We start from the raw sequence: 24,153 nt of genomic DNA, 5'->3' as shown, positions 1-24,153 counted from the left end.
TGTCCCTCACTATCTTCTCAACAGTTTCCTCACAACAAACGCAGGCTCACAGCCCTATAATTTCCTGTATTATCTCTGCTTCCTTTCCTAATCAAGTGAACAACATTGGCTAATCTCCAGTCCTCTGGAACCTCATCTGTGGTCAAAGAGGATGTGAAGATAACTGCTAATGCCCCAGCTACTTCTTCCCTTGCCTCTTGAAGTAACTGGGAATGGATCCCATCTGGCCCTGGGGACTTGTCTACCTTAACGCAATTTAGGATATCTAAACTTTCTCCTTCCATATATTGGCATTCTCTAGTGTATTCACACACTCACCTCTGAATTCAACATCAGCCATGTCCTTCTCTTTGGTGAATACTGATACAAAAGTACTCATTAAATGTTTCTCCCACTTCCTGTGGCTCCACATGCGACCTCCCTCCCTTGTCCTTGAGTGGCCTATCCTTTCCCTTGCTACTCTCTTTCTTCTAACATATACATATAAAGCCTTGGGATTCTCCTTTACCCTGTTTGCTAAAGACACTTCATTGCCCCTTTTAGCCAACCTAATTCTGCGTTTAAGTTCCTTCCTGATTTCTCTACACTCCTTAACGGCTTTGTCAGTTTGTAGCTGCCTAGACCTATCATATGCTTCCAATTGCCTTTTGACTAAGTTTACAATTTCCATTGTCATCCACGGTTCCTGAATCCTGCTATTCCTATCTTGCAGTTTTGCAGGGCCATGCGCTTTAATCAACTGGTCTTTAAAAGCCTCCCACAAGCCAGACATAGATTTGCCCTTAAAGAACCTCTCCCAATCCACATTCCCCAGTTCCTGTCTAATTTGGATATAATTGGCCCTTGCACAATTAAGCACCCCCACTCAAGGGCCACTCTTGTCTTTATCCAATACTACTCAAAATCTTATGGAGTTATGGTCACTAAGCTTAAAAATATTTTCATACAGAAATATCGATCACCTGTCCTGGCTATTTCCCTAATACTAAGTCTGGTATAGCCTCCTCTCTGGATGGATTATGAATATACTCTCTCAAAAAGCCCTCCTGAACACAACTAACAAATTGCTCTCTATCCGAGACACTGCCTCCAAGGGAGTCCCAGTCAGTAAGAGGAAAGCTGAAGTCACCCATCACAACTATCCTAGTTTTTTCACACTTTTTTGGTATCTGTCAACATATCTGATCCTCTGTCTCCCTCTGTGTTGGGGTGTCTATAGAAAAACTTGCAACGTCATGATTTCACCCTTCCTATTCCCGAACTCCACCCACATTTCTTCACTGCAAGATCCCTCCGATGTGTCCTTCCACAATACAACTGTGATGTGATCCCAACCAACAATGCAACTCCCTTACCCCATTTGTTTCCTTTCAGTTCCACCTAAAACAATAATATCCTGGAATGTTAAGCTGCCAGTCCTGTTCTTCCTTTAACCACGTCTCTGTAATGGCAATAACATCATAATTCCTTTCAGTAATCCATGTTCTTAGTTCATCTGCTTTACCTGTTATACTTCTTGCATGGAAGTAAATGCAATCCAGACCTCCAGTCCCTCTGAGCCCTGCGACTTCCCTCTGCCTGCTCTTAATCTGCATTATGCATATTCCAGTCTCTCCTTTCTCCCAGACCCTGCACTTACTGGCCTGTTGTTCTGGTTCCCAACCCCATGTCACAGAATGGCCAGCCAATTGGATGGTGGGAAGCTCTGTGGTCTCTGCAGCATCACCAGCAGTTGAAACCAACCTAGATAATGATGCATACATGACTGAAAAATGGGTTCTGGTGTTGTTTCAACAAGCAGACATGTCCTGGTAAGTGGGTGGGGGATGGGGAGCGCACTGGAAGTTGGTGAGGATGGAGAAGGTTGTTATGACCACCAGCAGGCTGATTAGCAGGGCCTCCCCGTCCACTGCATTCACCTGCTCCCTGCTTCCCCACAAGGCCCACCCACTCTGAGCCCATTCGGAAACCATTTAGCACTTAACAGATAGAGTTACTATACAGTGGTGGGTCCACCCACTGCTGGTAAACTACCTGCAGCAGTAGAATGAGATGATCAATTGAGGCAACTTATATGGCCTGGTTAGTTTCCGTATGAGGAAGGCTGCAGGTAAAATTTCAAGCACTGGAAGCTCAAATCCCCCCCATTTTAAAAGTTCCCCATCTCCAGCCTGCCGGCTTGGTTGGCCCATTGTGCATGACTAAAATTGCAAGGTTTAAAAGAATTATAAAGTGTAGAGAGGTCAGGATGGTGGTGAATACTGACGGGGGTGGGGGTGGCATGAAAGGGGTTGAGATAATACTTGATACTAGCAAGGATATCAAATCACATGGAGAAAGATTGAAGGAGGAGGAGGGAATATATCTAATTGCAAAACTTCGAGTCAGGCCTGAGCTGTGAGGCTACAAGCAGAAGCATACAACTGTAAAAGTAATAGAATAATCCAAGGTTTACCTGCATAATATGGCCATCAATAGTTCCTAGGTTTGCAATGGTTACTTTTCCTTGGGTGAATACTGCGATTGAAGTCAACAAGACATTTCGGAATTGCCCAAGAAACAGGTCCAGACGTTGTACAGGGATTGTACTCTCCATCTGGATTTGATCACTTGCTCCACCACAGTGCATCTCTTTGGCTGAGGAACTCTGTAGAGCACAAACAAAATTCAGAAACCAATTTTCAATTTTGTTTGTAATGACATCAAATTCCTTGTTATATGTGGCACAAGAAGAGCATTTGGAATTAAACTAAAAGTCAGAGAATCAAAATAATCTTCTTAATATTTTTCTATTTCTTTTTCTGTTCTTTTCTACAAACCATTAAGTGAATTTTGATGACAGAAATCAAATAATCATTGACCCCTTCAAAGATCTTCATGGATGCTGTTTTCAACAAGGAGTGCGATCCAGAAAAGAGACAGGCATTCTGATTTTACCTGTCATTAGCAAACTGAAATCACATCAAAAACTCGAGACAAAATCAAAAGCTTTTTTGTAGCACTGCCTCAATGTTTCAATTTGTGGCATGCCAATTCATCACGATACAAACACCATTATCAGATTAACACCTCACATCGGTCTTTTAGGACGTAAGAGTTCCAAATTCTGAATTCCACCATCATGCTCAGATCCATTCAGGACAAACAGTTTAGACAATGCATTGATAGTAAGTCATACCATTTATGTGATAGGACACTTTGATGGAGGCTCTGATACCTCAGCAGTATTCTCTGCCTGCAGAAGAATGTAGGCACCTCTTCCATTCAGGGAGAATGGGCTTTACCTGTAACCTAACTCTATACAGTACAAGAGCATGATGGACAAGGAAAAGGAAGGTTATGCTGATAAAATTAGTTGGGGGAAGATGGGAGGAAGTTTGAGTCGACCATAAACACTGGCATAGATTGACTGGGTTCTTATCAGTGACGTTATGAAATTCTCTCCAGAAATTTCATTAAAAAAATTCTGCTAGCTGTTCACTAATTAAGTCATCTCTTCAAAAGAAATTCAATTGGAATTGCATGGTATGAAACACATCTGAAAAAATATTCCAGGTACAGTTGCAGTGGTCATGCCAAAGGTACAAGCCTGAACACAGGATTATATACACAAGCTAGATGTGAGGAATGCCAGCTATCTCATATGCCATTACTCATTGTTTACTTTGCAGTCAGTTCAGATTCCACATTCTACTAAGATTAAATATAGATTATCCATTTACACTGACCTCACATCATTTGCCTTTAAGGAGTTGGCATCAATCAATTTTATTACTGTTAGACAGAAAGTATTGACAGTTTTCTTTTATATTTCTGGCAGTAGCTACTAATCAGACAGTGGAAGGCATTAAAATAGAAATTGTCAAAAGGAATGTCTTTTGAACCTTGTAGGGAGAACAGAAAACAGAACTCAATTAATGTAAAAGTTTAACCTAGGATTGGTCACGATACAACTGTACACTAAAGCCCACGAACATTGATCATTGATAGCCAAGGAATTAGCAGGAATTGACACAAGTGGTCTCCGATTGCCAGAATTCTTATTCTTGATTATTATACATTGATGTCTGCTGGTAAAAATGTTTCTGCTTAACAGGGGCTAGAATCCAGCACAGCCACAATGTGTACAGCCCTGCAACACATTGGGTGGAATATTCATGGAGCAGCAGACATCCTGTTGCTGGATCCAGAGGAGGAATAGTTTGGGGATGGGGAGGTATACCACTTGGTAGTGGGCACATTTTAACTTGTGGATGGCAGCGTTCCTGCAATTGGCAATAGGTCAAGGGTTTAGCAACTGCAACCGTGCCTCAGAACATTAGACACAGCGGTCATGGTTGGGTTGCACAAGGAGGAAGAGGATGCAGTGATGAGTGTGTGCCTGTTAACCAGGCAAATGGGATCTGAGGTGCTGGGCATCAAGCAAGGGGGTAGGGATCACTGAAGACGGGTGGCATTGATGCCATAGGAGTGGTCAATGCTCCAAAACATGTATTCAAGACTAAGAATGCCTATAAAAGAAACCCCCTCATTATCCCAAAGAGGACATCAGGGTTTACATCATAGTGCAACAAAAACAAAGTTGCTGGAAAAGCTCAGCAGGTCTGGCAGCATCTGTGAAGGAAAAAACAGAGTTAACGTTTCGGGTCCGGTTCTGAGGAAGGGTCACCGGACCTGAAACATTAACTCTGTTTTTCCCTTCACAGATGCTGCCAGGCCCGCTGGGCTTCTCCAGCAACTTTGTTTTTGTTCCTGATTTACAGCATCTGCAGTTCTTTTGGTTTTTATTTTACATCGTAGTACCCTGTCATCGTGGAACAGTCGCTGAAGGTTGGCATGCAGGTGCAGCAGGCAGTGAGGAAAGCTAATGCCATGCTGGCCTTAATGGAGAGAGGATTTGAATACAGGAATCAGAATGTCTTGCTGCAGCTTACAGGGTCTTGGTGATGCCTCAGCTCGAGTATTGTGTACAGTTTTGGTCTCCTAGTCTGAGGGAGGACATTCTTGCTATTGAGAGTGTCCAGCAAAGGTTCATTAGATTGATTCCTGGGCTGGCAGGACTGACATATGAAGAAAAGCCAGATTGACTGGGCTTGTACTCACTGCAATTTAGAAGAATGAAGGGAGATGTCATAGAAAAATAAAATTCTGGTGGGACTGGACAGGTTAGACTGAAGAAGAATGTTCCGAATGTTGGGGAAGTTCAGAACTAGGATCAAGTCTAATAATAAGGGGTAAGCCATTCAGGACTGAGCTGAGAAAGAATTTCTTCACTCAGAGTTGAGAATCTTTGGAATTCTTTACCACAGAAAGCTACTGGAGCCAGTTTATTTGCCATATTGAAGAGGGAGCTGGATGTGACCCTTGCAACTAATGGAATCAAGGGGTATGGAGAGAAAGCAGGATTGGGATATTGGAATTACATGATTAGCCATGTTCATATTGAGTGGTGGCACAGGCTCAAAGGGCTGACTGGACTATTCCTGCACCTATTTTCTATGTTTCTATGTATGCAGCGCTGGCACCCCACTCACTTCCATTGGCAAAACACTAGCAAAGACAGGTAGAAGCCCTCAACTTGTCATCTAAACAGCTCAATAGGGTTAAAGCAAGGTCTCAGTGTGGAACTGGAGGAACACAGCAGGCCAAGCAGCATCATAGGAGCAGGAAAGCTGACGTTTCGGGTCAGGACCATTCTTTTTTTTCCCAAAGAAGAGTCCTGACCCAAAACGTCAGCTTTCCTGCTCCTGTTGCCTGGTATGCTGTGTTCCTCCAGCTCTATACTGTGTTGTCTCTGACTCCAGCATCAGCAGTTCATACTATCTCTTACAGCGAGCTCTGCTGCTTCCCCTACTGCTGACTAAATGGCATGTTGGGATGATGGCATCAAGCATGCCACATTTCCCTACCATTTCCAAGTCTCTGCACCTCTGGTCCAATTCTCAAAGAAGCCAAATCACAGCCATGGTCTTGGGTTAAACATGAATGGATATTTTGGTGAATTTGAGCTGGTAAATGAAGAACTTAGCTTCATTGAGAGAAGATGAAATCTACACTCTCAAAGAGCAATTAAAAAGAAAAATAGAATTCATCTGTTGCAGGGTTTTGTTAGTACATCCTGCTCCTCCTCGGTGATTAAGTTTTCTTGAATGCTGCTGAGTTCACAAATAGGAAATCCAGGAAATAATGTTATAAAGATTTAAGGTCTGGCACTTGGGAAAACAGGAGGCTTTGATTTATATATAGAGTCTTAAGTTTTCACTCAAAAACATCTCAAAGTACTTTGCATATGATAAATTGCTTAGGTTTGTACAGACAGTAAAACAGGCTTAATGTGGTGATTGGTTTAGCAGAATGCAAGTTCTGACAGGTAACATTGGGATCAATGACTGACTCATTGGATTTTGTTTTGAACAGAAATTCATCCTGGTTGATGAAAGAACATAGGGTAGGCCAGACCAGAGGAGGAATTCCTGATTATTGTTGGTTAACACTCTGTGACCATCAGCATGCAACTAAACCATCAAAACAGGCAGACAGAACTGTGATTTACTTGGCTGCCAAAGAATGGCATCTTAAACCACACAGAGTACAATTAAATCAGGGGGTGTGATGTGCTTTAGTCCTGAACTAAAATGCAATAATTCTACATCAGAATATGGATTATGTCGTACCTTGTCAAGATCAATAATCGAAAATTGATTTCATCTTATTATTGTACTATTAGTATTACTGTCTCACCCTCTTCAGGTACCATGCCCTTAAAGGGCACTGGTTTTTCTCCTGTCAGAAATTATTAAGGACCATTGCTCATGAGGCTGAAAGTCAGAAATTACATACAGTAATCAAGAAAAATGCTTCTGGAGAGTGATAGGAACCAGCAGTTTGTTCAAATAAAATAAGTAAAGGCCTCATCACATATGGGCCTTGAGCTGCCAAGTTAACAAGAATGTCACTGGATATGTCTGATAATGGACTGTAATCAATTTCTCTACCTGTTTCATGCTACGCTTTTTGAAGAATTGGACATGGGGCCGTGATAACAAAGGAGCGGCTATTTAACAAATCACTGGAATTCATGAACTTTGGATGGCTTATTTGTTCAGACAGATAAAAGTAAATGGCCAAGTCAATTATTATCCAGTGTGAAAACATCAGCATGTGAATATTTAAAGAGAACTTAGCAAGAATAATTCCCAGAAAATTGCACAATTTTAAATGATCGTTTGGCTAATTTTATTTCATGATACGGTTAAGAAATTAAAAACCTACCCGCAGATAAATTACATTTGCTTTTGTCCATATTTAGATCAACCAGATTGCAATCTGCTAAATTGTTACCTTGATTATTTACGCTATATTAGAGACATGACATGATATAATCACTGCAACATAGCATGCAACCCGAGGATATAGAGATCTCACAATCACCTTATCATAGATCACTTGAAGCATAAATGGAAACATACTCCTTTGTTGTAACACAATAGCTTAATATTAATCCAGATACTGATGTGCCTGAGGAATGTGATGTTAGTACAGAATAGTTAGTTATAATAAATGTCAGTTCTGAAGAAGCGTCACTGGATCTGAAACATTAACTCTTCTTTCTTTCAACAGATGCTGCTGGAACTGCTGAGGTTCTCCAGCAAGTTCTGATTTCCAATACCTGCAGTTCTTTTGTTTTTTTTGTAATAAATGCGTGTTGGATGCTTCAATTCCATGATATCCATTCCCAGTTTCTTATACTAAGGTGATCATGTAAGTATCGCTACATCAGCGAAAATATTCTGTTGGAAGCAAAGTCACATCAGGTAATCATGCTCTTACCACCGTATATCAGCAAAAGACAGTTTTCTACACCAATCCCTTTTTTAAAAGGGATTCTTAGGTTCCACTATTCTAAGACAAATCTCTTCAAACTTTGTTTTTAGATCAATTGTTTAATCTTTCTCAAAATGTCTCTCTTCAGTTCACAAGCTACTATTCCTTATGTGCTCCCACCTGCCACTTCACTTTGGTATTAAGTCTAATTCATGTTACTGAATTGTGCTTGCAGTGTGTGCACAGCAGGTATCTGACACTGCTGTTCCACTCTGATGCAGACTGAAATTCGCATGTTGGGAATGCATTGATTTTAGAAATTCATGTTTGCAATTCACAGTTCAATAGTTTGCACTAAGTAGTAAGCCATCACAAGATTTAATGAGAACTATTTTAAACAAAAAGCTTCAGGAAACAGAACAGAAATTTGGCCACATCTCTAGAGACAGCCAATCAGTTGCTGTACCCTAGGGATATAGAGTTTGCATGTTTGCTCAAACTGTATTCATGTGACTTTGTTTATACTAATTGCTGCCAACAAATGAATGCTATCAATTTTCCCTTCAACATTACGTCATGTCTGTAATGAAAAAAAAATGTCAAATTTACCAACAACAGAACTCCAACGTCCTCAAAATGTTGGGCAATGATAGACACAAGACTTCACTCATCATTTTCGGATTGAGCTGAACAAAATCTGTGCTGCACAAACTTTGACCTCAATCAGCTGGTGGCTAAAGTTGGTAACAGTCTTGCCTTTGACTTTTAAAGCTCTGGGTTCAACTTCCACTCCAGGACTGAAGCGCAAAAATCAAGACTGATGTTCCATGTGGTGACATTTTTTTCAGATGACAATTAAACTGAAACATCACCTGGCTGTTTAGGTGGTTGTAAACAACATGTTACTATTTTGAAGAAGACTGGTGCCCTAGCCAGTATTTAGCCTCATCAACATCACATAAACAGACATTATGGTTGTTATCACATTGCTATTTGCTGGAGATTTCTATGTGAAAATAGCTGAGTATTTCCTACAACAGAAGCAGATAGTGAAGGGGACTGTCAGAGATTACAGCAGAATATGGATAGACTGGAGAGTTGGGCAGATAAATGGCAGATGGAGTTCAATCCAGGCAAATGCAAGGTGATGCATTTTGGAAGATCTAATTCAAGGGCGAACGATACAGTAAATGGAAAATTCCCAGGGAAAATTGATGAACAGAGAGATCTGGGTGTTCAGGTCCATTGTTCCCTGAAGGTGGCAACGCAGGTCAATAGGATGGTCAAGAAGGCATATGGCATGCTTTCCTTCATCGGACGGGGTATTGAGTACAAGAGTTGGCAGGTCATGTTACAGTTGTACAAGACTTTGGTTCGGCCACATTTGGAGTACTGTATGCAGTTCTGGTCGTCACATTACCAAAAGGATGTGAACGCTTTGGAGAGGGTGCAGAAGAGGTTCACCAGGATGTTGCCTGGTATGGAGGGCGCTAGCTATGAAGAGAGGTTGAGTAGATTAGGATTATTTTCATTAGAAAGACGGAGATTGAGTGGGGACCTGATTGAGGTCTACAAAATCATGAGTGGTATAGACAGGGTGGATAGCAAGAAGCTTTTTTCCCCCCAGAGTGGGGGACTCAATTTCTAGGGGTCATGAGTTCAAAGTGAGAGGAGGAAAGTTTAAGGGAGATATGCGTGGAAAGTTCTTTACACAGGGTGGTGGGTGCCTGGAACGCGTTGCCAGCGGAGGTGGTAGACGCAGACACGTTAGCGTCTTTTAAGATATATCTGGACAGGTACATGGATGGGTGGGGAGCATTTGGACAGAGACCCTTAGAAAATAGATGACAGGTTAGACAGAGGATCTCGATTGGCACAGGCCTGGAGGGCCGAAGGGCCTGTTCCTGTGCTGTAATTTTCTTTGTTCTTTGTACATAGGTCTACGCTTCAAATGTGCTTAACCAGCTTTAAAGTATTTTGAGCTGACTGGCATTGTTGAAAGTCCTTCATAAATGCGAGTGGTTTTTTTTCCTTTTAAGAATCCCTGGAAAGATTAAAACTCACACTCTTATTTTTGAGCTTGATTCCTGCTGTTAGATGCTCATACCTGGAAAATTTACTTATGTACCTTTCTACCTATTGCTTCTGAGGAAATCAAAATCTGATTCACACTACTGATGTTTTTTAGATTCCACTGCAGACTTCTAGACCTGGCTTCACCAAGGAGCTCGATAAGAACATAAGATGAAGCAGCAGACGTAGGCCACTATCTCCCCACTGTCAAGCCTGTTTCATCAATCAATAAGATCCTCAACCAAATTTCCTGCCTTTTCCATATAACGCTTATTCCCTTACTGATTAAAAATCTGTCTATCTCAGCCTTGAATATACTTAAACCTAGCCTCGACAGCCCTTTGCAGTGAGGAATTTCACAGATTCACTCTGAGAAAAGAAATCCCTCCTCATCTGTGTCTTAGAAGGGTGGCCCTTTACTCTGAGATTATGCCCTCTGGTCCCAGACTCTCCCAGAAGTAGAAACAACTTTTCTGCATCTACCCTGGAAAGTCCCCTAAGAATCTTGATGAACACAGCAAGCCAAGCAGCATCAGAGGAGCAGGAAGGCTGATGTTTTGGGCCTAGGCTCTTCTTAGACCAGAAACATCAGCCTTCCTGCCCCTCTGATGCTGCTTGGCCTGCTGTGTTCATCCAGGTCATCTCAGATTCCCCAGCATCTGCAGTTCCTACTGCCCCTAAGAATCTTGTTTGTTTTAATAAGGTCACATCACATTCTTTTAAACTTCAATCACACTCCAGATCTCTTCAGGTGCACAGAAACAGTGTCTGTGGGCAAACCAGGAGTACATTTTAAGATATTTTCTATATCAACCTGCTTTGAAGTGTTATTAGAACACCTGCAGCAGGTAGGACTTGAACCTGTATTTCCTGGCTCAGAGGTAGGGACAACACAACTGTGCCAAAACAGCCCCACAGACTTTTTTTAAGAAAGTGTATGGATCAAAAGATCCAGGTGTAGGGTGTTGCACTTGGGCAGCTAATCAGCAGACACCCAGTCAATTTGCAGACAACATGCACAGTTTTAGAAGCCTTCCTGGCCTGGTCACAGCTCAAACTGCAGGGTTTTCCCCTTCCATGTGGCAACACAGTTACTTAGTTTCTTTTTGATTAGAAATTTGAAAACATTGGGATGCTCTATCTCTTCACTTACAACCTCTTCTGGCTTGAGGATTCCACACGCAGAATGTTATGGTGATTAAGTTGATCAAAGGAACTTAACAGTATTGTATTCTACGTAAGTTTCCATCACAATTTTTCTGAGGTCAGGATGAAAGAACCTTTGCTAGTACTAACGTAATTTGTGTTTGAAATTCCTCCACTTTTTGCACTGGCAAATTTAGCTGGAAAAACAAATGCAACCTTAATATCAGTCATCTGTTTGGTATCAAGCCATTTTGAATGATGACCATGTATAAATAGTACGGTGCTCGCGGCAAAAAGTACAATGAGTTCCGTCTAAAAGGAACACAGTATATCCATTTTGAGTTTAATGAGCAATCCTTACCAGACATGACAGGTCAATTGTGCTTAACAATAGTGTCTGGCCACTGTGCTGAAGCTTAAATGGCATTTTCTTAAAGAAAATGGAAATCTTGGCAGGAAACATAAATCAAAATGAACAACAATAGATTATAAGCAAATAAACACAGTCACTCATAATCATAAGCTTTCTATAAACTGCAGGCTCTTTATAGTGCAAACATCTCAGGGGGCATTTGCTGTGAGTTTTGCACCACACAATTCTGAATCACAGTCTATTGTATGAAACTTGCTGAACCACAGACTCCAACCTATCTTGTTGAGCCACAGCTTTGTCCAGTGGCATAATGAAACTAACACATGAAGTTCTTATTCAGGTTATCCTAATCAGGCGGTTGAATGCTCAAACATTTTTGCTGGAGGCTAATAGTGTTTCAAGAATAGTAATAATACTTGACAAACTATAGCTTTGCATGAGTAGTAATTGGAATTGATGTTTTCTCACAAAATTTAGACAGTGTTGGTTAACAGATTTCTGAGCAGCTACAGACATGATTACGGTGATACCTTTGTAGCTACATATAGTAAAGTTTCACCTTACATATGATCCAGGTCAACATACTTCATGTATCCATTTACATTAGTAGCACCTATCTTTTTCAGTGCCACATATCTTAGTACACCTTCTAGGGAGAAACTTGTATGTGCAGTCATTTTTAGTACTGCTAAAAAGGACCATATTGATTTCTGCCGTGAGACAGTACTGCAGCTCACCACCTGCACAGAACATATGAATTTCAGCAACAATATCAATGAGGAAAATCCACACTAAAGAGAGTACAAGTCTATCTGCATCTGGGGAAATGACATACTTTGCATAACATTGCTTTGAAGGGGCAGGTATGAACAACATTCTTCTTACTAGCCTATTGCTCATGAATTGTAAACAATTTTATAACTACTACAGCAATGCAAGGTGATGGAACAGACATGCTGTGATTCCATGTCCATAACACTGGATGCTGCTTACCTTTCTAAAGCATTCTATTGGAGCTGCTCATTATTGGATCAAATTACTTTCTTCTGATGGACTTGTTGCAGTCCAGTTGACTGTGATTACAGCTCATGTCTTCAAAATGGTTTGGCGTTTCCTTTGACCTGCCACTGTCTTCATTGTGGTATCTGTATGTTACTTAGCTCCCATAATACAAGAAATACACTTCAGCAATATATTACTAAAATGTACAACTCTTGGGATATTGTATCAGAGATAATAGGAACTACAGATGCTGGAGAATCTGAGATAACAAGCTGCAGAGCTGGATGAACACAGCAGGCCAAGCAGCATCATAGAAGCAGGAGGGCTGATGTTTCGGGCCTAGACCCTTCATCAGAAAATCAGAAATGTGTTCATCCAGCTCTACACCTTGTTAACTCTTGGGATATATTACAGTCATGGGAATTACAGTGTCTCGGTTAAGATGAAGCTATTTGGTCAGAAACAGTAGTGTGTTTTCATTGGCATGCCATGCTTCAAGTGGCAATAGTTAAGATGCACACTGAGAACTCTATGAACACCAGTCACATGCTACAATATTGTGATTATATTCTGAACATGTCCCCCACAGACATACTGCATACAAACCATGAGATGTAACACAACATCTAGCTTCTGTAATCTGACATGTAACATATGTAACACACTACGATAGCAGACAAATAAAAAGCAGTCACCATGATGATGACACGAAGGTTGGTGGAGTTGTGGATAGTGTGGAGGGCTGTTTTAGGTTGCAGCAGGACATTGACAGGATGCCCAGCTGGGCAAAGAAGTGGTACATAGAATTCAACCCAGAAAAGTGTGAAGTGATTCATTCTGGAAGGTCGAATTTGAATGCAGAATACAGGGTTAATGGCAGGATTCTTGGCAGTGTGGAGGAACAGAGGGAATTTGGGGTCCACGTCCATAGATCCCTCAAAGTTGCGACCCAAGCTGATAGGGTTATAAATAAGGCGTATGGTGTGTTGGCTTTCATTGGCAGGGGAACTGAGTTTAAGAGCCGCGAGGTTATGTTGTAGCTGTATAAAACCCTGGTTAGAACACTCTTGGAATATTGTGTTCAGTTCTGGTCATCTCATTAGAGAAAGGATGTGGAAGCTTTAGAGAGGGTGCAGAGGAGATTTACCAGATGCTGCCTGGACTGCAGGTCAGGTCTTATGAGGAAAGGTTGAAGGAGCTAGGGCTTTTTTAATTGGACCGAAGAAGGATGATAGGTGACTTGATAGAGGTATACAAGATGATGAGAGGCATAGATAAAATGGATACCCAGAGAATTTTTTCGCAGGGTGGAAATGACTAGGATGAAGGGGTATAATTTTATGGTGATTGGAAGAAGGTATAGGGAAGATGGCAGAGGTAGGTTCCTTACACAGAGTGTGGTGGGCTCATAGAATGCGCTGCCGGCAATGGTAGTGCAGTCAGATGCATGAGAGACATTTCAGTGACTCTTGGATAGGCACATGGATGATAGTATAATATAGGGTATGCAGGGTAGTTTGATCTTATAGAATAATAGGTCAGCACAGCATCGTGGGCTGAAGGGCCTGTACTGCACTGTACTGTTTTTGGTTCTATGTAATAAAGCATGGCCACAATCAAAAATGTTTCTACATTCTTTATAATGCTGGGTCAGATTTGGTTTTAGGTTCCTATTCTGGCACGATATGATGTGATAGCCGATGATCTTCAACTATCATGATGCGATACTTAGATTAACTCCTGTAATATATGAAGGACAGGTAGTCCACATTGTGCTCAAGAATTTGATGAATGTCATTATAGCACCTGGCACCCACATATGTACATTACAATCAAAGGCACTTACATGTCTGGGCTGAAGGTAAGCAATTCATATCAACTGTAACACACTTCCCTCACTCAGTGTGTCATGTTGCAAGAGGATTCAGCAAGATGGGGACTGAGACATTTATTCCATCAGGTCAGAAGCCATGATACAGTGACGACATTATAAACATTTCTGCAAATGGTATACTGCATAACAAACCATCCCCCTCTATCCAAAGATTATAAACACTCCAAACAGATGTGCATCATTATGCACAGGCTTGTGTTGTCAATTCAATAGTTATACATACATGTAAGAGCACAGTTAATGAGATAAATAATTCAAACTTCAAAAAATGTTTTGTAGGCTTGACAACTTGTCCAGATGTGGTGATCACATACCAAACTGGACAAGTGCCCCTTATTCATGATTGCACTTGGCTGTCAAATTGGTTGTCTTGCATTGATACTAAGTAACAGCAACCACTGTGCAATGATCATTGCTGGTATTTCGTTCCTTACTGTCTGCATGTAGGATTGGTGCAAAGGAACTGAAGATGGCTCAATGTTGCATTCTCATTCAAAATGATTTTATATGACCCTGGCTAGTTTCATACCTTAGAAACATTTGGTGGTATCCAGCTATGTGTAATTGGACTTCTAACTCCCATGGCCCATCAGTGTATAGCTGTGATAGTTCTAGACCTGGTTGCTGATCGGGTACCTCCTTGATTCTCCTCTGTCATTGAAGACGTGCTCCATGTCTTGAAATAGTTTGGCAATTGGTTGCTAGGCAAGGGCTGTTCACAATTATTTTTCAAGCATAAGTTGTGCTGGGGATTGTAGTCTCTTCACTATCAGAGTTGCACAAAGTGCAACAATGCAATGGAAATATCTTGATTTATGACTGGCACTAGATAAGTATGGGTTTGATGACAGGAACCATGTGTTCTGTGAGACAGATTGTATGGATAGTGGGGTGATGATGTGATCTAGGTGATTTCCCACTTAGTACAGTTGTCTTGAAATGGTTTGCCAGTGAGCTGTGGTCTGTTGTCAGATACTATCTGCTCTAGTACACCGAATATGTGAAAAATGATAGTAATTGTTTCAGTGATGGGTGCATTAATTGTGTTGCTAAGGCATTGAATAATGGGAAATTTGGAGAAGTAATTTGTCACAAGGATGTAATTTCCCCCATGCACACGATTAAATCTGTTGCGGATTTTGAGGAGTAGAAGAAAAATCAAGTGGGTGTACAGGCTCCTTCTGCTGCTGGGATAGGTACATTTGGCATGCTTCACCTGCATTCATAAGTCACTGGATATCCTTATTCATCCCTGGCCTGAACACAGATTCACATGCTAGTCATCTTGTATGTTCAATGTCTCTCTAGTGTTTTCTTGGAAAAAATTTCTGTGTCTTGAGACTTGTTTATCCTTGAAAAATGAGTTCAAATCTCAGGAGCATAGGTTTAAGGTGAGATGGGTAAGATTTAAAAGGCAAAGTTTTCACATTGAGGGTAGTGTGTGTATGGAATGAACTGCCAGAGGAAATGATAGATGTCGATTCAGATACATTTAAAAGACATTTGGACAGGCACACAAATAGAAAAGGTTTAGGGGAATGTAGACTAGTTTAGTTTGGGAAACCTGTCAGCATGGGCTAGTTAGGCTGTAAGGTCTGTTTCTGTGACGTATGACTCTATGACTTGCCACAATATACCAAGTTTATCACCGAATGTTGTTAGGAACTTCCTTAATATTATTAAGCCACCCTTGGATAATAATATTTTACAACTCTTGTAGTTGTTCATCTTCAACCGACTGAAACTGCTCACACTAGCTCTAGCCAAAGACAAACAGATCTGTCTTGAGAATGTTTACAATCTCAGTCTACAGCATCCACATGCAGATCAAGAGAGACATCTTCGTTCTTGTGTGGGTTGGGTAATCTGCTTAATGTTACACACTCTATGCTGGAATAGTTGGCTTGCTCAAATTACAGAGCTTTCAGACTAAGAACAATAGGTTTCTTATCTGGCAACAGACAGTTGCCTAGACCTTTTTATGATGTATCCACTTGATAATTGGGCCTTTCCTGGTTGTAATGCAGTAGGCAAGATCTTGTCAACAGAGTTGTTTGAAAGAGTTTAAGAGGTATTTACTTAACATCTACTAAGATTTATAGACACAACAAGTCACCAGCACAAAATGGCACAGAATTAAGAATAAACAGGTGTGGAAGTATCTTTAGATACTCTGTCAGTCTGCATTCGTTCATCTAATCAGATTTAGTTTAGTTGGACATAATTCTGAACATGAAAGAAATTGTGACTGCAGTCATAAGCACAGAAAGCAAGCCTCTTCATGCTACTCACTCCACTGTGCATTTCATATCAACTTTGCTTAAGATGTTTTACGTGATACACCCAAATAACTAAATAATTGGAGCAGTGAGTTTGTTGCCACATACATCATTAGGTGCTTTTCTTCTCTCCTACCACAACTGTCATTGTTATATAAACATTTTTGTGGTATTGGTAACAACTGTAAAATCTGTGGGGAAACTGAAGCAATTGGATTGATGCCTTTCTCTGAACCAATATTTTAATAACCCTTCCCTTTAAATTACCTGCTCTTCTACTCATTCCCTTCCCAAACTGTCTGGCCCTTTGACAATCAACATGTGATCTTGCTCACTTCACTCCTACATGTACCTACTCTGGTTGACTGCAGCCTTATGAAGCAACTTTCTCCAGCCTTGGAGAGGCCACCAGTCCCACAGTCAGACTGCATGTGGGCAGCAGCTGGCGGAAAGTTTTAAAGGACATCTATCGTTAGAAACTACTGGGTACTTAGCAAATTCAGTTCTCCAATTTTCTACTCTCAGTATTGTCAATGTTGAAATATTGCTCATGCATTTAGCTTTCTTTGCCAGCTTGCCGAGTTCCCCAGACCTAGGAAGACAGTCAAAATGAGTTAAGCCAGAATAACTGTCAAAAATGAAGTCAAGCAGTCTCGTTATATTATTTATATAACCAACACACTTTTCTCAAGCAGTTGTTTTCTCAACCCTTGTCTGACTCCATTAAACTGAGATGTGGCAGAATTGGGGCAGAATATGTTTCTGCTTCTCTCATGTTTGTATTTTAACCTCTGAAATGACATCTTTTTTGGAAGTTTAGATGTAGCCCATTGTATTTACGGTAAATCAATCAGTCCTTTCTCCAACTCACAAGCAACCATATAATCCCTTCAGCATGTAAGTAGGCCACAATGTCTCTCCAAAGAGAGAACATTCCACGCAGACCCATCCTTACCCTATCCTTGTAACCCTGCATTTCCCATGACTAATCTACCTAACCTTCACATCCCTGGGCACTGTGGGTAATTTAGCATGGCCAATCCACTTAACCTGTGCATCTTTGGACTATGGGAGGAAACCGGAACACCCGGAGAAGATCTACGCAAACGCGGGGAGAAAGTGCAAACTCCACACGGACTGGGATCAAACCTGGGTCCTGGAGCTGTGAGACAGCAGGGCTAACCACTGAGCCACCAGGCGACCCCCAATTACCCCAATACTTTTTTTCGAATACTTTTAAGTGGCTTTCAAATACTATCCATTTAGAAGGTGTGAAGTTGAAAACATGGCATTTTAAAGGTTATTACACTTGCCACACGTAATATATTTTGATGAACACACAAGTATATGTAAAATGGTCACCACGCATTGTATTAGCACAAGGCACAAAGGAAACAAAATGTAATACCCACATTATTTCATTTATAAAGAAGACTTGTTTCTACCACTTAGACAACTTTTCTTCTTCTGTTCACATTAAATAATAGCTTTATTTCATCAATATTTGAAACTACTGCTTCTGATTGGGTGAAAACTGAGAGGACTTGAATGACATTAACACAGAAATAGAGGAACATAAGGTGTGGATTTTTAGCTCCACAAGGCCACAATTGATCTGTGATATACCTGCTTCTGTATCTTATCCCATAATGTCTTTGATTAAAAAAGATCTATTTCAGATATAAATAAACAAGTGATTGAAAATTAACTGATGGTTGTGAGAGAAAGTTCACAACTCCGACCACTCACTGTGAACATAAACACTTCCTAATTCTACTCCTGAAAAGGTCTGGCACCAGGCTTTAGTCCTAGTCCTAGATTCCACAGCTGCTGGAAATATTTTCCCTCTCCACTATCAGTATCCCTTAATACTTTGCAAGCTTTGAGAAAAATACCCCTCAACTGCCCAAATTCCAAGGAATATGACCCCAGTCTGTGAACTCTCCGCTTGTAATTTAAATTTGGGAGTCCAGGTATTATTCAGTGAAATTATACTGCTCTCCCTGCAAGGTCAATATATTCGTCCAAAGGTGTGGCAACTAGAATAGATCACAATGCCCCAGCTGTGCTCTAACCAGGGCTCTATACAGTTGTGGCAGGACTTTTAGATCCTTGTACTTCAGTTATCTAGATAAAAATGCCAGCATTTCATTTACTTTTTTGATGTTTTTGCATACCTTTTCACAATAGTTTACTGACTCATACATCTGGACAGCCAGATTGCTTTGGACTTCTGTGTATGAGGTAATGAGTATGAAAGTGTTCATGGTAAAATTGCATTAGCTTCATCCACCTGATGACATCACAGTCTTTGGGAGGGGAAATAGTTCTGCACGGGATTCCAATGGAGACAGATATGAGATACCCGTCACCTGACAGTTGTAATTAGGCCTAACTATTTAATACAAACAGAAATTACTGGACAAACTAAAGAACCATTTCTAATTTAATAATTTCCTTCCGATAGCAAAGCGACTAGAACTGTACACTGTACTCTAAAAATGGCTCCAGCAACATCCTGTACAGCCTCAACATGATGTCCCAACTCCTAAAGGCAATGGTCTGAGCAATGAAGGCAAGCGTGCCAAATACTTTCTTAACCACCCTGTCTACCTGTGACACAACTTTCAAAGAACTTTGCGCCTGAACTTTTAGGTCTCTCTGTTCCATCTATCATCTTTAGCTGCTGACTTTCTCTTATAGGCTTCAGGTACACAACAGCACGGTTGATTCTTAACTGCCCATTGCGGTAGCAACTCACTTAGTGTTAAGAAGGTGGCTCACCACTATCTACTCAAGGGCAATTAAAGACAAACAACAAATGTTGCCTTTGCATGCAATTTCCACATTAAAATAATGCTGTCCATCTCTAATTTACTAGGACCAAACTCAGAATGCTGCCATTACTGCTAAAATGGCTTCCTACAAAGGACTGCTGAAAAATTTTAAAAATCAGTGGAATTTGTTGGTGTTCAAATAAATATTAAAGTACTCGCTGTTAAGATAATCAGCTTTTTTCTTTCAACAGTGCTGGTGGATTTTGCTTCATAGTTGAGACAAATCAATACCAACCATTACCAGACACTAATCTGAGCTCATAAGGGACACAGTGAATCACAATGCAAGTGCCATTACAGGCAGCAATCAATTTTCTGCATCAATTTGTGTAATTAAACAAAGAGATATGGATATACTTACAGACTTAATGAATTCAAAGCCCACATTCTGTTTGTCCAAAAAAATTTAAATGATTTTAATCAATACTTTAAAAAAAATTGCCAGTGCTTACATTCCAGATAAAATACTCATGTTATGATGAAGCTCGAGTAACGAATAAAACTTGAGCAAGAGAACATTCCAAAAAATGGAATGTGAGATAACATTAAGTCAGGAATTAGAATAAAGTTAACCTAGAAATTCTCGCTATTTTATTATTTCACTCAAAGTAGAAGCAGCTTGTTGCTGAGGGAGCATTGGAATCAAACACCTAATCAAACATGCCAATGATCTTTCATGCAAAATAAAATGGCTGTACCACACAGATTGGGATTTCTCTTTATTCTGATGGAAGCAGTCATGTTAAAATTATAAGGATCCTAAAAACTGAATCATTTAAACATTGCCAGTTAAAGAAACACAGAAGTGTGGGATTCAAAGAAAAAAACTCAAATCTGACATTGCAGAGGTAGAAGGTCAACCACTATGTGTATTCAATTCCAACAGAACCTGTCAATAAAACACCTAAAGTGGTGCAAAAAATGCAAATGAGCTTGTTTCCTCAACGCACTTACTCGCTCACCAGAACTAGCCGCACTTCCACTGCTGAATCCATTTTCCTCATCCTTGCTGGCTAATGTAATTGGCAGGGTCTCTTTCACAATATGTATGTGCCCACAAAGGCTAAACAAGGCATTTTTTCTTCAGGGAGCACCTGTACATTAGTTAGAATTGGAATTTTATAAAAAGCTGTTGCAAAACACTTAGCAGTAGAGGCATAAATTGACAGTTTGCTTTAAATTGGATTAAAAATCGCATGCCTTATTTTTCAATCCTGTTAACTATCTATGGAGGCATGAACCACATTACAAGTGTACAAACATCACTCTTTCTTTTAAGATATTTTGCAAAATGTTGTAGTATTGTCAAGAAAGCACTAATACCACTAATGGAATGTGTTTATTGATATTTTAGTTAAACTGCTAATATAGTGTGGCACAGGGGATTGATCCATTATGCTGCAAGGCATAGCATAGGTGGAATGCTACTGAAATGTTCGGTCAATAATAAACAAAAAGGCCATTGTACATGGAGATGGAAGAAATAGAAGGAGATAATTAGATGCCTCAGGATTCAATACTGAGGCTGTTGCTATTTACGAATGCACAAAAAATCACCAAGTGATTTAGTAGTTGAATAAAAGCAAAATTCTCCGAAATTTTCAGTTGACACCAGAAAGGAAGGGACTGAATGCAATCAAGAACAGGCTGACCAAATTAATAAAAACACTTGGCTAGATCAAGAAAAAATAGGCTGATAATTGTGAGGTGTTAGGGAAAGAACAAGGGGATGTATTCACTTTGTGCTTTTCATGATTTCAAGACATTGCCAAAGAACCTGACAGCCAGAGAGATACTTTTGAAGTGTAGTCACTGTTGTAACATAGGGAAACATAGCAGTTAATTTTTACAGAGCAAACATAAGACATGAAGGTGAACTGATAAGGCAAATGGCACAGGGTCTGCAGTAAGAGGAAGAAAATAACAGCTTAGATTTTAACAAGAGTGAAGTAAATTCTGAATTCTTGGAATATAGTGCCTCGAGGGACATTTGGAACAGGGGAATGTGGGTGTTGACTTTTATTTACTGATAAAGCAATCAGAAAATATTTAACCAAAGTATTGTTTGATAAACATGAATGGTATTGCGAAAAATGATATCTCTTAGTAAATGCTTAACTCTTGTTTCTAGTCTTATGCCTTTCTACTCTCCCAAAATGATTCTTGGCAAGGTGCTGAGATTTTGTCTACACATAATATTTTATCCATGGCTAATATTCCTCTATCATCCTAATGGAAGTGTTAATCAGTTGAAAATACACTGGGTAAAAATGTCCTTAAGTATTTGCATAATAACATTGCTTAGAGTCCTTTGTACCAGAAATTTCATCTCATTAGAGAAAAAAGATAACTCATCTGTTGTTGTGATCAAATCGATTCCTGAAATTCATCTGATGGAATGAATCAAAAAAGTAATCCACAGGAAATAAACAAGACCAATGCACTATAATATGATTCAAGTCAGTGTTGCATTTTTTAAAAAAAGTAAACAGCATGAAAACTGCTTTTCAATGTAGAGGCAGTGGTGCCGTAATGCATGTTTCATTGATGCAAATTAGCCGTAACGCAATTGATGAATGGTGGACACTAGAAAACACAAACTCTCTGCTGTACAGTATATAGTGGTTTTCTACAGCGATTTCCCTGTAAAATGATTTTTTATGACGATTTTCTGTAGGTCACACAGGAACACAGTGTTGCGTTATAAGAGAACTACCTGTATCATAATTAGAGTTCACATCTGCAATATTATCAATTTAATATCAATTTCGTTATCTTACCTTCTTGACACAGTATCTGTCAGCACCGCTGTAAAAATGGTGAAGACCTTTTGAAAGACCTCCTGTACAACACTTGTCAATGAAATTCTGAAATAATTCATTGATGTATTTCACAGAAAATGCACAGACAGCTGATTTATTGGCAGTTTTAGAAAACTCAGGTTTAGTTTGTGCAAAAACTGCAAAAAGTACATCATCTTCCACAGAAACTCCTAACTGATCAGCAAAATCTGCACCTGGTTTAGTTACAAATGCTGCCTGCAAGATGTTGAAGACTTCAATACTTGAAGATCTCTTTTTTCGCCTTTCACTGACAATACATTCCATTGGCATTTCCATGTAAGAATGTAAATATGGATCAGATCTCCTTAATCGAATAATTTTGCTGTGAAATGCCTGTGAGCTCAAAGATTCATGTTGTACTGTTAAAAAATAAACATAGTCTCCACTTTCAAAAGCATAGAGATATTTAATAGGATAAACATCCCTAAATTCTGGACTAACATCGATATAGGAATGGTCAGTGAGAAACTGAAAACCATCTTCAGATTCCTTTAACCTTTTTATTGACAGCGAATGTAACTGGAAGGTTAGAGGTGCAGAACTCAGTGTTGCTCCTGTATACAACTTCACAAATCCATCCTGCTCTGTCATCAACACTTTTGTACCAAGGGGGCTGGCAACACAATCAGGACACCTGTTGGGTTTGTTGTTAAATGATGAATACAAACACTGAACGTTGTTTGAAATATTGGCAGGATTATCATGCTGGAGATTGTGGAGAAAACAAACACCACTCCTTGTGCTGCCACACTGTATGAGTTGATCTCCATAAAACGTTTCTATAAGTAAAACCATGTTTGTGTTGTTTCTCCACACATTTTCGGAGCTGGTTTCATTTTTCTCGCATTTGCCACATGGTGAACATTTCAGAGATTCCAATACAGGGCCAGTTTTGAATTCAGAAAGCTTTTCTAATTTAGTATTCACAACAAATAACTTATTTATTGCCCCAATATATATATGCTGATTGTGGAGGACTATGTTCTGTATTAATGTTTCCGCTGTGAAGTTCAAAAACTTGTACTGCACATTCAAGTCCAGATCTGCATACTTCTCTGCAGGGTCACATTCTCCATTGCTTAATTGCACCATCAAACTCCCAAAGAGGATCAAAAGACAAGGAATGCTTGATTGATGATTCATTGTAGAAAGTGTCATCAGCTGCAAGACAAAAAACATTCATACATTATGGGTTACAACCAGTGGCAAAGTTAAGCATCTTTTGTAATGCTTTAATACTAACAGTCACTGAAACAGATACAACTATCATAACAAAATCATCAGTTCCCTAATGGCTAAACTTGTTAAGATTAGTCAATCCATACATAACAAAAAAGTTGCTAGTCTGAGCTGATCGGCTGATCTCAGTCACAGAGGTGGCAGGGTAACACAATTCACATCACGATGCTTGCACAGCAGAGGAGGAATAAACAACAAATGGCTATTTGTATGTTCCTGGTGGAAGTAGAATGATTAAGTTGGACATCTGCTTGTGCTTACCACCATGTGATCAAAGATACTCACATCTTGGGTAAAGTTATCAAAGGTAGCTAACAACAATCATCTGGGAGACATCCTCTCTTCCTGACTTAGGATTTCCGAGGCACATGCCAGCCTTTCAACAACTCACAACATCAGACATGCCTCAGGCTGCACTCCAAGTTACTTGGAAGTGACATAGTTGGATGACTGAATGAGGACAGCATGACAATGAAGTGCTATGCTCTTCATATTTAATGCGTATACTGCACATTTTCTAGTAGGAATCACTGGGTAGAAATCAGGGGCAGGAAAATAAGGAGATTTCTTCTTTCCTGAAGCAAAAGCATTGAAACTTATGGCTATGCACAAATTACCCCAGTGGATGTTAGCTAACATCACA

At 40.0% G+C, this 24,153-nt stretch overlaps 1 protein-coding gene across 1 annotated transcript in view; it reads right to left on the bottom strand.

The window, feature by feature from the left end:
* Positions 1-24,153, bottom strand: part of met (MET proto-oncogene, receptor tyrosine kinase) — a 130,846-nt gene that overhangs the window by 76,857 nt on the left and 29,836 nt on the right. The window contains exons 2-3 of the mRNA XM_048549059.2: positions 22,209-23,432; positions 2,456-2,647 (exon numbers count right to left, since the gene is read on the bottom strand). Of these exons, the coding sequence (XP_048405016.2) occupies positions 2,456-2,647; positions 22,209-23,429 (1,413 nt within the window). The 5' untranslated portion in view covers positions 23,430-23,432. The remainder of the gene's footprint in view (positions 1-2,455; positions 2,648-22,208; positions 23,433-24,153) is intronic.

This window comes from Stegostoma tigrinum, chromosome 18 (genome assembly GCF_030684315.1).
Source record: "Stegostoma tigrinum isolate sSteTig4 chromosome 18, sSteTig4.hap1, whole genome shotgun sequence".
NCBI lineage: Eukaryota > Metazoa > Chordata > Chondrichthyes > Orectolobiformes > Stegostomatidae > Stegostoma > Stegostoma tigrinum.
Note: the sequence above shows the minus strand (reverse complement) of the source record. Positions and strands in the feature narration are given on the sequence as shown.